The sequence below is a fragment of the Lonchura striata genome, chromosome 2 (assembly GCF_046129695.1).
Source record: "Lonchura striata isolate bLonStr1 chromosome 2, bLonStr1.mat, whole genome shotgun sequence".
NCBI lineage: Eukaryota > Metazoa > Chordata > Aves > Passeriformes > Estrildidae > Lonchura > Lonchura striata.
This window is the reverse complement of record NC_134604.1, coordinates 87441560-87455536: the sequence shown is the minus strand read 5'-3', so window position 1 is coordinate 87455536 and position 13977 is coordinate 87441560. Positions and strand designations below refer to the sequence as shown.

At 43.1% G+C, this 13977-nt stretch overlaps 1 protein-coding gene across 2 annotated transcripts in view; it reads left to right on the top strand.

The window, feature by feature from the left end:
• Window positions 1–3034: 3034 nt before the first annotated feature.
• TBC1D8 (TBC1 domain family member 8) overlaps window positions 3035–13977 on the top strand; it is a 48674-nt gene continuing 37731 nt past the window's right edge. For both annotated transcript variants that reach the window (XM_021538527.2, XM_021538515.2), the window contains exon 1: window positions 3035–3201. In XM_021538527.2, the coding sequence (XP_021394202.1) occupies window positions 3075–3201 (127 nt within the window). In that variant the 5' untranslated portion in view covers window positions 3035–3074. The remainder of the gene's footprint in view (window positions 3202–13977) is intronic.

Below are 13977 nucleotides of genomic sequence, written 5' to 3'. Positions count from 1 at the left end.
CTTTTCTGCCATCATTCATTTTATGCACAGGAGGAATTTGCCTTCCTTGAACACCTCAGTGACATCCAGAATAAAAATTATATGTCTGTTTGATGGATGAAAAAGATGAAGTCTTGTGAAGTTAAAGGGCATGACTAGTGCTGGGAAGGCAGTCAGTGACAAAGGCAAGAAGGAAAAGCAAAGTTTTCCCTGTGACTGTTCCCTATGCTGTCTACACTTTATTTAATGGATGCTCAGAATCTCTGCCGTTTATTCTGGGTATGACTGATGCTCCAACATAATCTGAATAGCAGACTGCCTTGTGCCACTAGTACTGAAATTTAAGAAAGATACATAGCATCATAAATAATGCTGACACAGTCATTTCAGAGTGTGTGCTAAGGGTGATACAAGGCCAGAAACCTCATTTTCTTTCTGTTATTTCCTTTCAAACACATCCTTATTTTTTAAAGCTATTTTTCTTCAGTCTAGTAACCTTAAGTACCTTCAAGCAATTAAGTAAGACAGTTCCATCTTTTCTAGACTTTATCAGAGAATAAATAAAAAGGTATGTAACTTCTCACAGCACTCTGGTTTTTGTCTCATAATCAAGAGATTCCCATCCTCCCTTCTTTTATGTACCGCTCTAGACGCCAGCATTTTAAAACTATTGCTTCACAGGACACTTCAGAAGATCCTCAGATCATCCAAATCCTGTTAAAATACTAGTTGTGAAAATAGTCAGTACATTACTGTAGGACGTTCTTAATGAAATAAACTTATTCTTAGCTGTTGCCAAAGACTGTCTAGCTTTCAGGTAGAAGCTGTGACTCAGGATGTCAGGGACTGCCATGTCCAATGCCATATGGGGAAAGAAGGATGCTCCTACTTTCAGTAGATGATGCATTTATTACAATATGTATTACAAAGTGCTTTGTTTTATTCTGTCATCCTGAATAAGTTTTCTCTCATCTCATCCATCCCCCTTTTGCTTCTCTGAAGCCATTTCTCAGAGATTCATTGTTAATTATCTGCCACCAGTTCTATGTGTTGGAAAAGCTGCTTAAAAAGCATGAGGGATCCCATTTTGATTGAACAGGTGTTGTGCCAACTTGGATGCGTTTCCAAAGCCCATGGCTCTGAAGAAGTACTGTTGGTGGGGTCCAAGAGGAGCTTTTCTCAGGATGTAACAGAGGCACGCATGCATGACACTGGATCCTCAACTGCTTTACTCTTGCTAACTCTCAAGCTCAAAAGGACCTCAAAGGTCTGCAACTTTTAGTTTGGTTCTCTTCTAAATTGTCTCAAATCAGCCTGCCCAAAACCCAAGACTAAATGTAAAAAAAAAGCCCCCAAACCAATAACTGAAATTAATATTCAAGTATCTGCAAAGGGAAGAAATATTCACCATCTCACTTCACTTGCTCACTTCCAAGCATTTAAACTTTCAATACTTACATGTCTTCAGGATAGTTTTGGGGGCAGGGGAAATCTCTGAGCTATTCTTATCCTGCAAGAGCATTTAAAGTAATTTCTCTTCAAGTTCTCATTAATTTTTAATACATTATTATGTGGATGTCCATCTTCTCCTTTTGACAGTTTTATTTTTGCATCAGACAAGTAATACGCTCAAAGTGCTTGCTTGCTATTCTATGTATGGAAATGAAATTGTTGCTTCACACAGAAATTGTAAAGAACACAATGTTCACTTAACTGAAGCTGAATTCAGAATTTTGACTATCAAATGATCCCACTGGCAACTCTAAAGCAGTCCACATGGCCACCTTCCAATTCCCAGCTAATAATTGCTGCTGGCTGTGCTAAGTAGCGCACTGCAGCATTGGTACCTTTCAGAGTTGGTACACAACGCCTGTAACGAGAGGTTGGGAAAGTGAAGCTCAGGTCTTAATCCCTAATCAAAATTCTCTGCTTAGAGGGATCTTTGCTGAAATTTAGGTGTGATTTAACCCACAGTGACTGAGGTTCTAGAAGAGTGAGGTTTTGCAGCCTGCTAATTCAGTTATTGTAAAGTAATTATTTAATATTTGCAGTTAACTGGAAAAGAAATGTGATGGAAATAAAGTACAGTGATTCATGTTATAATCATAGAATAATAGGGTTGTGTTGTGAGGGACCTTAAAGATCTAGTTCCAACCCCCCTCCCATGGGCAGGGACACTTATTAGATCAACGGTGGCCTTCAACACTTGCGATGAGGCATCCGCAGCTTCTCTGGGCAACCCGTACTAGTGTCTCACCATCCTCATTACTGACAATCTGTATTAATAAAAAGGTAAAATACAGCGTCAGAGGTTTCCAAAAATAATGTGCTGCAGCAGTAACCATTTGTGCAGGTTCACAAACGATCCTGCCCAACAGCTCAACCACAAGCAGTGACAGATTATTTCTTAAAATGAGAAAAAAACCGAACTGTAAAATTAAGAGTCTGACTTTTCCCTTGCAATACGAGGTTTCAAACACCGGCTTTTAAATACCAAAGCAGCTGCAGGTTCACGCTTTAGGCTTAGATCTAGAAGAAACAGGAAGGCAGAGACACCCCCTTCCCCCCAGCCTCTCTCCAAGCCCAGGACACCCTTTCCTTCCCGCAGTCCCGGTGACTCCGCGGCGGGGACCTGCGGGGCACAAGCCGGGGGTGCGGGCACCTGACCCAGCCGCTGTAAAACAAGCGGGAGCCGCCCGGCCGCGGTCCCGGCGGCAGGGCATCCTCCAGGAGCCCGGGGTACCGCGGGCGCCCCGGTGGGCTCTGTGTGGGGCTCGGGGCACCACGGGACCCCCGGAAGGGCGAACCTGGCCCCGTCCCCTGCTCCCCCCGCCCCGGCCGGAGCGCCCCGCCGTCCCCTCCGACGGCGCGGAGCAGCCCGGCCCGCCGCACAAAGCCCCCGGCTCCGCGGGAAGGGCGGCCCGCGCCCGGGCTCCTCCCTCGGCCCCTCCCCGGCGGCCGCGCCGCGCCGAGGGAGCCGGAGCCGGCGCCGCGCAGCCCGCGGGGGGCGATGTGACCCGGGCGGCCGGGTGCGGTGCCGTGCGGGGCGGGCGGGCTCGGCGGGGGGAGAGAGCGGGACTGCGAGCCGGGGGAAGATGTGGCTGAAGCCCGAGGAGGTGCTGCTGAAGAACGCCCTCAAGCTGTGGGTCACGCAGAAGAGCAGCGGCTACTTCATCCTGCAGCGGCGTCGGGGCCACGGAGACGGCGGCGGCCGCTTCACGGGTACCTGGGGGCGCGGGGTTCCGCGGGCGCCGGGCCGGGCCGGGCCGGGCGGCTGCTCCCCTGCGTTTGCCCCGCGGGAACTTGGCCGCGCCGGGCCCCCGGCGGGTCGGGCTGCGGGAAGCGGGAGCGGCCTCTTTGTTCGGGCCGTGCTCGGGCGGCCCGGCCCGGCTCGGCTCGGCTCGGCTCGGCTCGGCCCGGCGGTAGCGCGGGGCGCCGCGGGTCCCCCGCCGCGGGCGGAGCGGAGGCAGCCGCCGGCCGGGAGGTGGGGGCCGCCCCGGCTCCCCGCGAGTTGCCTGGGGAGCAGCTCCGCTTTTCCGTAGCCTTGAGCACAGCTGAAGACACTTTTATTGTTACTTCCCCGCTGTGCCCTGCCGATGGGTTTCTAAGGGCGGGTGCGGAGCCGGGTCCGTGGCCGGAGGATGCAGCTGGGGAGAGCCGCCGGCGCTGCAGCCCGCGGGGCGCGGCGGAGGTCCCTGGGGCCGGCGGTGAGAGGTGCAGGGATGCCGGGGGCACACACTGGGATGTGGTGCCCGTGCCCCTCCGGGACCGTCCGCGACCTGCGGCTCGCCTCCCCTTTCTTTGACGAGAGCTGTATAAGTACTTAGAGGACTCCTGGCTTTTGGACGATACACGGCATTACGGGGCGGGGGTTTTGAATTCAGTGATAAAGTTGTGATAAAGTGCATGCTGTCTTATTTTTTTGTATTAATTCTACTACGGATTATGGTGGCTGTAGATCCGGCACATTATATCTATGTGGCACTCCAGATACACGTAGTGAAGGATATGGAGACGGATCACGCTCTCCCCTCGCAACAGTGTGGATCCGTGAATAACTCCAGCGAGAATGATGTGTTAGGCTTGCGCTGACGCTATAGTGTAAGGAATTTGGGCCAAAGTGTTGGTTCAAAGACAGCAGCAACTGAATTCCAATAAGCAATTGGATAATTAATATAGTTTAACGGTGTAGTTCTAACTTAAAAGCAAATGAAGCTGTTTTGAATATTATAAAGTGAGAATTTTTGATGGTAGCTTATATATTTGAAAGAATTATCAGGTATTTTCAAAATCAGTATTTTCTATGGAGTTTAAGAAGCTGCAATACCACATTCTGTATTTATTTTATTAAAATCTTTTTTTCCTGAACTATTGCCCCTTTCCATTTGATAATACTGCTTTCTTCATTGTTGCCTTTTTTAATCGGAGCTTATCCTACCTGTCCATAAAGTGCACAAAACTTGAACTGTGGCTTGGTAGATTGCATGCCATCAATGTATCACTAATGAAATGGAAGTTTTGCCACCGAGTCAAAATGTTTAACCTCCTATTTTCTTCTGAACGCCTGTTTGGAAGTCAGGCCGCTCTTCTGTGACAGTAAAGACTATGTGGATTAACTTTCAGAGTTAAAAATAGCTGTTTACAGCTGCTTGATTTAGGTCCAGGACAATCATGAGGTTCAGTTTCACAAATGTTAGTGCCTTGTGCCTGAGCTTTTCACTGCAGAAATTTGCAAGCTTAAACCAAACAAACTGCTTTTCTCTCTGGTTAAGTTTCAGGTGAATCATTTTCCTGAATCTACGGTGCACAGGCTTGCTCAAATCTCTTTTGGCTGGCAAAGGAAAGCCACTCCTGTCTTGCACTTTTTCCAAGGGCACTGTAGATTCTGATGGTTTCTTAAACCATTTGTAAACGTTTGTATTTAAAAGGGCATAGGAATTTGAATTCTAAAACGAAAATGCAAGAGTTATGGAGCATTAGATATGGCTGGGGTTGGTTAGACAGTGTAATTTTTTTCACAGTTTTTACTTGGAGTGAAGGAAATGGAGATGGGTACTGAGAAACAGCAAAGCTTTGCTGGTGTTTGCTTTCAGTGCAAACCTTACCTCCTGATTCTTGCTTTACATGACTATAGAGACATTTAATTAGTACCTGTCTTTTCCAAATTGGCAGAAGGGCATTAAAGCTCTGCCGTATTTCAGAGTATGGTTTACCAAGTGGTAAAGCCAAAAGCTAGAAGTTTTTGTTTGTTTTACTGGGAAAGCACAGCTTAAGTGAGAACAACATCCAGATCTGTTTTCCCTTTAATACCTTGATCCCTGGCCAATTGCAGTTACATTTTATGAAAAGGAAGAAGTTTCAGAGATGTGAAGATTCAGTACATGAGAGCAGGTGCTACAGTAGAAAAGAATCTTGGAGCTCCTGCAGGGAGGAGGAGGCTGCATATCCTGAGGCTGTGTCAGACCTATGCAGGATCAGCAGAACAAAACTCTCAGAATATTAGATTTCTTAGAGTGTATATGGAGCAGCTGACCACCTGTGACATAATTTGCTTTCAGCAGGGTGGAAGGGTGCGGTGCCTGAGTTGCCTTTGTGCATGTTGCCACAACATGGTATTTGCCTTGAACCTGTGTGAAGACATATGTTTTATATAGCCCAGTTCTTGTATTTCCCTGTCTTTCTTCTAGCACACTTCTTTGCTCTTACCAGAGCATTTTAACTATTAGGTAAGAGTAAGTTAGCACAGCTGGAGGGTGTATTTTATGTGGATTTAATTCCTGAAGAATGGACTAAAGATGGTCTCTTGCACAAAAGGGGTTTTTTTCCCCCCCATATCTGTGTTTCTTTGTGTACTGTTTTTGTCAGACACTGAGCAGATGTTTGTAAGTGATGTTTCCTACTGTTATTTAATTTATGTCCTAGGGCAGTTTCCAAATGCACACTGGGCTTGCAAACAGAGGGTACAAACAGTGATGGGGGTTGTATTTAACTCTTCATTACTTGACCAGTCTCATTCTGGTTTTTGTCTTCCTTAGGGATATGCTTTTTCAAGTAAATATTTAACTTGCTACTTTACCTGGATTTCTACTTGACAGCTCTGCTGGATCAGACACTTAATAAGAAACTGGAAAATGTTTAGAAATACTTAAAAAATCGGAATTGTATTTTTTTAACTAATGACTAACTTTAAGTTGTAGATTAAAACAATTATTTAGCTCATCAATGTCTGTTGATCTTAGTGTTTTCTTTGCCTAATTGGAGAGCACTGTAGAGATCCCTACAGAAAAATATTTGTTTTGTAGCCATGATTAACAGATCAAAGTTAATTGTATTTAATACTTACTGATATCTTTGGCTTGAGGCTACATATTAATGATAAGCTGGATATGACAGTAGTAAAAAATGCTGTCACATGCCTTGTGATAAGTACTGCAAGATGGTTTAACCTTTAAGTGAATCGCTACTTCAATTTTTAGGAAGGGATGTTGAAACCTTCGTGCGCCTTCCTTTTTGATTAGTTTTCTGCATTTTGACAGCAAAACTGCTTATTCTGGTATATGTTGGGAAGGATTTTATCACAAGTGCTGGACTGAGAGTAGTCTTTCACTCTTCCCAAGCAGCTAGTGTTGCAGTTTTTGTTTATACAGTACTTCACATTGCATACTCTTAGCATATAAAAACCCACTTAGCAACACTTGTGAATCTTTCCTTTTATAAATAAAGTGAAATAAGACCTTAGAATGAACTCTTGTTTCAAGCAGCTTTTTCTCTGGTTGAGATACAGTGCTTCTTTAACTTCTTGCTTGAAGTAGATCAATAACATATTATGTTTTGTTCCTGTTTTACCTATATTATTAATATATTAATATAATAATAATATGATATTTTTCTCTACTCTTCTTCTCACTTCCATTTTCAGCTCAGGGCACTCTCCAAGCTGGGTATAGTTTTCTTATTTGCAACTTCCAGAGGATGAGCATTTTAAAAGGAAATTAATTTATTTTTCAGGTCATATGAGTTTTTTTGGTTCACAAATTTAAGTATAATATACTGGCAGAAAAAAGCATCTTCTGTATATGAATCTAAACCTTATTCTTGCTTCAATAAATATAAATGTGTTAGGCATGGTAAATACATTTCCAAGTTCCATCTTAGGATTTAACTTTTTCTTTTAAATAAAGTTCTTGCAGGGCAATAGCTTTTGAACTCATCTACCAAGTACCTCTTGGTTGTGAGTGGAGAACAGACTAGTTGGTGTGATAAGACCTTTCTTCCTTATTTTCCCTTTGCTTGTTAAGGCATACAGAGAAATGGTTACTGATAAGCTCTGGAAAATTTTCCTGGAAATTAAAAATTAAAGGATCTTTTGCTTCCCTTTCATACTCTACTGTCCAAGCAGTCCTGTAATCATTGTCAATAGCTCAGCTTTTAGTGGCCCTGCACATCTCCCAAGGTCTGAAGTAAATAATTTCATAATGGAGTCTATTTCTGGGAAAGGCAGTAAGAGAACCACAGTGGATAAAGATTCCTGCAACTCAGATGGGGAATTCATCTAGATTGCCCTGTTCATTACATTGTAGCAGAAGAGTGTCCAAAGTACATGAAGACTTGGATTTTTACTAAGGAATGCAAATGAGAATCCCAATAGTATTTTTTTACTTTCTGGAGGGGCAAAAGGTGAAATGAGTAGCATATTAATAGAATCATATTAAAAGGCCTATCCCAATACAGTTTTCAAGAAAGTGTTCCTTTTTGTTTTAGTATATGTTCAGGATACCAAAATAAGTTAGGCTCGATCTGAGCGCAAATGAAAAAAACCCCAAACCCAACAGAACACTTTCATTTTAAATTAAGCAGTTTGAGGAGAGGAAGATGCCACAATACTGATGTCAATAAAGGATCTTGGTAATGGCTACTGTCAGTATTCATGGCTTTGTTTCCTTAAGGAACAGCTCTCTGAAGCCTTGCACAGGAGAAATATACATACTTTATTGAAAGCTTGGACTCTTGTCAAAACATTATCTAGCCTTGCCCACAACTGGAATTCAGATCAGCAGGTTTTTTTCCACTTTTTCCTCTCTTTATTTTACTGTAACATTTTTTAAGGAGAACACATACTTGGAAGCACTTTCCCAAGAGGATGGCTTCTCTGTTACAGTGTTTGTCCAAGTGGCATGAGCTGGAAGGAGGGATAGGAGCAGGATGCCAAGCTACTACCTGCACAGCTGAGCACCCCAGTTCCTGACCTCTGACCCCCCTGAGACGTGTATTCCACTCTGGCTCCCTCTGCTTGCCTTTCTGGGGTGAGTTACCTGCTCCTGAGCACTACTGTGGTGCTGAGATGGCTATGGTGAAATGCAGGTTCTTGTGTTGAAATGTTAGCAGTGTGTTAAGTGCTAAAGTCTGCACAGGGACTGACCACCACCTTGTGCAAGACTAATCCAGTAAACACCTACAGTGGCTTTTTATTTTCATGATGTGGAGGCTGAATGGCACAGAAAAAGGCAGGAAAATTCTAAAATTATTTGGGCTGGAAGGACCTTAAGGACCATCTAGTTCCAACGCCCTTGCCATGGGCAGGGACTGCTACCACAGAGCCCCATCCAGCCTGGCATTCAACACTTCCAGCATAGGGCATCCAGTTTCTCTGGGCAACCTGATTAAGTCTCACCACCCTTGTAGGAAAAAATGTCTTCCCTATAAAATAAATGAGCATGTCAGTGGTGGCAGAGTTAATGTATCACTAGTTTGGTCTATTCAGCATTACTTACAGCACCCACTAAAAAAGAGACTTTTTTTATATTCCCCCAAGTAGTGGTGCATGTCTGAATAATTTACAGGGCTGCAGCAGCAACTGGTATATCTCATCTTCTTGTCCATTTTCAGGTGAAAAACAGTTTCAGGTATTTTTACTTGTAACATGAGAACCAAAGCATTTGGCTCAGTGGCCTTCAGGGCTATAAAAATAGGCTTGGCTTGGACTGGATTGATGGCAGAGGACTGAGATAAGCAGCTGTTGAGGGCTTTGCCATGGCAGCATGCCCACCTGGGGAAACAGCCCATGGGGAAGCTGTGCTGGGAAGAAGTAATCGGTGCTCCAGGGTGGGGATGCCGTTTCCACCATTCCAGGAGAGACAGTTCATAATTCACCTCACTTCTTCCTCCTGTGTGGTCTTTCCCTCTGCATGTGGTGGTCTGACACAAGCACTTAGCATCACATCCAGAGAATATGGGAGTCATGAGGACTATGGGACACCAACCCCCACAGTGAAATGCGTGAACTCCCCACATTTTTCATGTCCACCTTCCCTCCAGAGCGCAGGCACATCGGCATAATGATGAAGTATTTTGTTGCAATTTGTTTTTTCTACATACTAGGTTGAAAAAAGTCCCAATTCAACAGAAACCAATTTACCCAGTGGCAGTGTTTGATCTGGCAAGGTCTGTGCTAGAAGTTATCTAAGGGCTTGAATGTTGGGTATTTTCCTGGGTGAATAAATACTTGCAGCATTAGGTCCTTATGCTGAAATCTAATGTTGTCTATACTTATCTTTCAGTGTGGTGAGGCCTTATCGTTTTGAAGGAAACAGAGCCTTCCTAAAGCCGTTGGAGTCCTCCATCTTTTTTTCTTATGTACTTACCAAATAAGTTTTGCAACTCTTTTTTTTCTGGTGGTAGAAGTGTAATAAATGCTTTGGAATGGTACTGTGCTGTATCAAAATCTGTTCATACAATTTTGGAAAATTCAACAAAGACAATGTGATTGCATTAAGCTGTTGTTATTAGCAGCTTTGTATAACTGATGGTGTTATCCATCAAAAACATGGATTTTTAGGGTGGCCTAAGTGAAATCAACAACCTGCTAAACATCTGAGTTTTGAACTTTTAGAGAAATCAAATAACATGAAAGATCTAGAGACGTCCCAAATGATTTATGCTGGGGGCACCACTGGCCAACAGTAGCTTCATGGCCACTGCCCCGGGCTGTATCCTGCCTTGGTGCAGCTCCAAAGCTTCCACCTTAGCCTGGAATGCCCAGGGCCTGGCACTTTAAGAGGTGAGGATAGAGGCTGCAGTGGTCCTCATTGCATCTCAGCCCTGGGTCTTGCCTTGGGCCACCCATGGGGTCATGGTCACAAGTTAGGGCTCCTGCATGGTGAGCTGGTTGAGGTCTGATAAGAATCAGCTTCATGGTCCTCCCATCCCTCTCTTGGCAAGGACATTGGTCCTAGGGAGAGCTTCTGAAATGCCTTGCAGAGCCTGGCAAGCAATCTGTGCTATTTGGTGCTGTCCCAGGAGTGCCCTTTTGCCAGGCTGAGCTTATCCTGGCTGGTGTGAAAAGCAGGTTCTGTTCCAGCTGGAGCCCAGGGATGTCAGGGGGAAGGGACCGGTGTATCCATGTGTCCCTTCCTATGTTCTGCCTGGCAGTGGGCTGTTCCTGCAGGCAGTTTGCTTGCCTTCTCTAGCATGGCTAATTGCTGCCCACCATGGCTCTTCTGAGACACTAATTGTTTGCAAATCATTGTGGGATGGAGGAAGCTATGTGGAGTAGTGTAATTCAGGGTATGAAGTGCTTCCCTGCCTCAAAAAGCCAAGATTAATTCTGCTTTATTGAAGCTGTTAGTTCAATTTCACTGTGCTTAAAAAAAAAACTTTATTTTTATGATCATGTGAATTGTTCAATTTGTTCTTTTTATGATCATGTGAATTGTTTGATTTGTTCTTTTCTTCCAATTTACGTGCCTAAACAGCTTAGAGTGATTCTTGCAGCTATTGACTCTCCTTGTAAAACTGCAGCCACTGTGAAGCAGCCTGTACTGTTAGCTCCTTCCACTTCCTGGAAGTGCTTTCTCCTTTCCAGTAAGAGTACAGGTTTTTTTCAGACAACTTGGCTTATTTTTCTTTCTGCCCCCAGCTTTCTCTGGTGGAGCAGATGTAGCAAGCAGCAGTGAGCTCCCCAGGAAGAATTTGAAGGCATGCTTTTTCCTTCATGGTTTTGCACTGGAGCAATGCTGCTCTGTGACGGTAATTGTAAATACCCCAATTTGCTGGTTTTGTCTTACAAAAATAACCTACTCTGACTGAAAAAAAGAGGGTATGAGTACTTAAAACATGGCTTTGGCATGATAGGAGTGAGTGCAGCCACCAACTGCTTTTTTTCATGTTGCTGCAGATCAGCCACTGCAGTCCCTAGAGACCATGTGGTGCCATAATTTTCTTGACTTTGGAAGTGCCAGGTGCCTGCAGCCAAGAGAAACCTCAGTTTTGAAGTCACTGAGCATATTGGTTTGGGTCTTTGTATGGTGGTTTTAGGCCTCTGCCCTAAAACTTCCATCTTGCTTCATATTTATTACTATATTCTAAAAGCCCAAACTCTTAAGTGTGATATTACAAACTTCTAACCAACTACACACCCGTAATGTAGTGCTGTCAATCAATTTTGGAAGCTCGTTCCATGACCTCAGGCCCAATGCAGTTTTGTCTTGGGAGTCAGAGTCTGTCTGTACAGAAAATCGAAAATTTTCAGCATCCAGAACTCCAACAGTGGTCCTGTGCCCATTTTCTTGGAAGGGCTAGATTTGGCAGATGCTCTTAAGTCAAGCATTGTTGCACATCTGTCCAGCTGAGCTGGTCACAGGTGCAGTGGAAATCTCAAGTATTTTTTTTATTTTTTCAAAGTAGACTTAGGAGAAACGGAAGGACAGTTTTCTCTCTGCTTCAAACTTCTGCAGCAGTCAGTTTGTTTGTACAGTGACTAGAGGTGTTCCTCAGGATGCTGGAGATGCAGGCTGGATTCTGTCTTTTCTGTCACTGCTTTTGTTTTAGTAAGGAGGGGTGTAAGTGCTTGATTTGGGAAGTTCAGGGCTGTGTGGGAACAAGTGTCTCTGTGCATCTGACCTGCTCTTCCCCAGATTTTAAAAGTGCCATCAGAATTTCTTAGTGACCAATTGCAGGTACCACATGTAATTGCATCTTTGAAGTACATTGGCTTTTATTCCCCACTTTGTAATGGATGAATAGTTCATGTTAATCAAAAGATCCTGGCTGTGTTGACTAAATGTTGTACTTAAAGGCTTCCTTGTCACTTAGATTTAAATCTCCCTTTTTTTTTTCTTCTCCCCGTCCCCTTCCCCTGCCAAAAAAAAAAAAAAAGAAAAAAAAAAAAAAAGCAGCGGCAGCTTTGACCTTTTCCTTTTTTGTTTTATTTTTTTTGGGAGGGTTTTATTAATGTATTAGTCCCAGACTCCTAAGTCCCTCTGCCTTGCAGCATGTTTAGCTGCTGAAGTGGCCACCACATTTTTGAGTAGTTCTCAAAAGTTTCCCTTTGAGGCCTTTAATATATGATGGAGGTAGGTAGAAATCATCTTGCTGTATGTAGAGAGGGTGTCTTGGACTGCCTCTTGAACATTGTCATAAAAGATGGAAATAACAGATAGTTTTTCAGTTTGAGTTTCTAGTTTGAGTTCAGCTTTACTCACCCTCTGCCCCATGTCTTGGAAGTTTAAAACAATTTTAGAAATCTGACCTCTGTGGATGGTCAACAGAGATTCAGGAAAGGAGCCTGCATTCTTTAGTTTGAAAGATATGGAACATTTAGTAGAAGTTGATGTAAAGTTAATTTACTGTAAACTTGTTCCTGTTCCTAGATGAAAACATGACACAAGAGATATTGTAATGGGATCTTTTATCTTTATGTAGGGGAAGAAGCCATATCTTCAAAGATGAAGAGTAGTGCACTTCTAAGAGTTCGTTTGAGAACCTGGCTCTTATAGAAATATCCTTGATTAATTTTTTTGTATGCGTGTAAAGAAATGCTCAGCAAATTCGTTGTGCATGACATCCTGATTGTGATCTATTTGGTTACAAGTTGACCTCTGTAAAGGAGAGACAGTACCTACCTGTTGTAGAATTTGAAATTGTTTCTTGCTAATTTTATACTTGAATTTATTTCTTTTATTGTATCCATAGTATGCATGTACATTTGTTACAAATAGATGTGCAATTGGAAGTACAATAGGCTTGTTTTACTTGAAGGTATCCAGTTTTCTTTGCTCAAGCAATGAGATACACGTGAAAGTAGATGTTTCAGTGAAATAAAAACTACCAAGTAAAGCATGGGATTTCTAGTGAGCTTTCCAGATACGTTTTATAAATTTACTTTTGAAAAATCTAGATAGATATTGCCTCTATCTGAGATACAGCTTCCAGCTAAATTGTTTAGATTTATTGAGAAGCACATAATTTCAGTAGAAAAGTGTCTTTCCACTTCTCCTGTCTTCTTCTCCGTATGTGTCAAAAGTATGCATATTACACCAGACATTTGCATGTGAATTTTAGCCTAAAAATATTCCTTCTGCATGAAGAAACCTGCACCTTTTGAGTAACCTGCAATGTTCTGTCAGTGATCTTTAGTGGAAGGCTTTGTAAACCCATGTCTGCAGTTTTCCATGTCTGTGTGGTTAATTGCTTTTCTTGAAATATTTCTGTGTCTTGGGAGGTCAGAAAACAGACAAGAAGTTGGTGAAGTGGCTCATTAAAGGGTAACAGCTGCTCTGAATTTTAAGTTCCTCCCAGAAATCTTGTCTCATATAGTGTAAAAAGAAAATAAAATTAAAAAAAAGAAATAAAAAGGGAGTTTTGGGAAGAAAACCAGGGTAGCAGTTCTCTTTTCCTCTTCTGCTTCTGCTTCCTTTTCATTTTTTGCTGTCCTGAAGTATAAATGGTTTCACTTTCATCTGTGATGTGGAAGAGGTCTGTATCACCCTGACTGAAGGCAAGCTGATGCATCAATATGTGAGCCAGAGGCTCTTAATGTAATTTATCTTGCTAGCCAGATACCCTTCTGTTTTGAAAACAGATACTGTTTTAAAAAAGGCCCTTCCATGGAACCAACTTGGATATGTTATGAGGAAGGTGTTTGCTCACAAGTTGGGTATTTTTCAAAGCAGGTTTCAGCATCAGTGTACTGTCGTTTGTTTCTTCACTCAGGGATCTTTA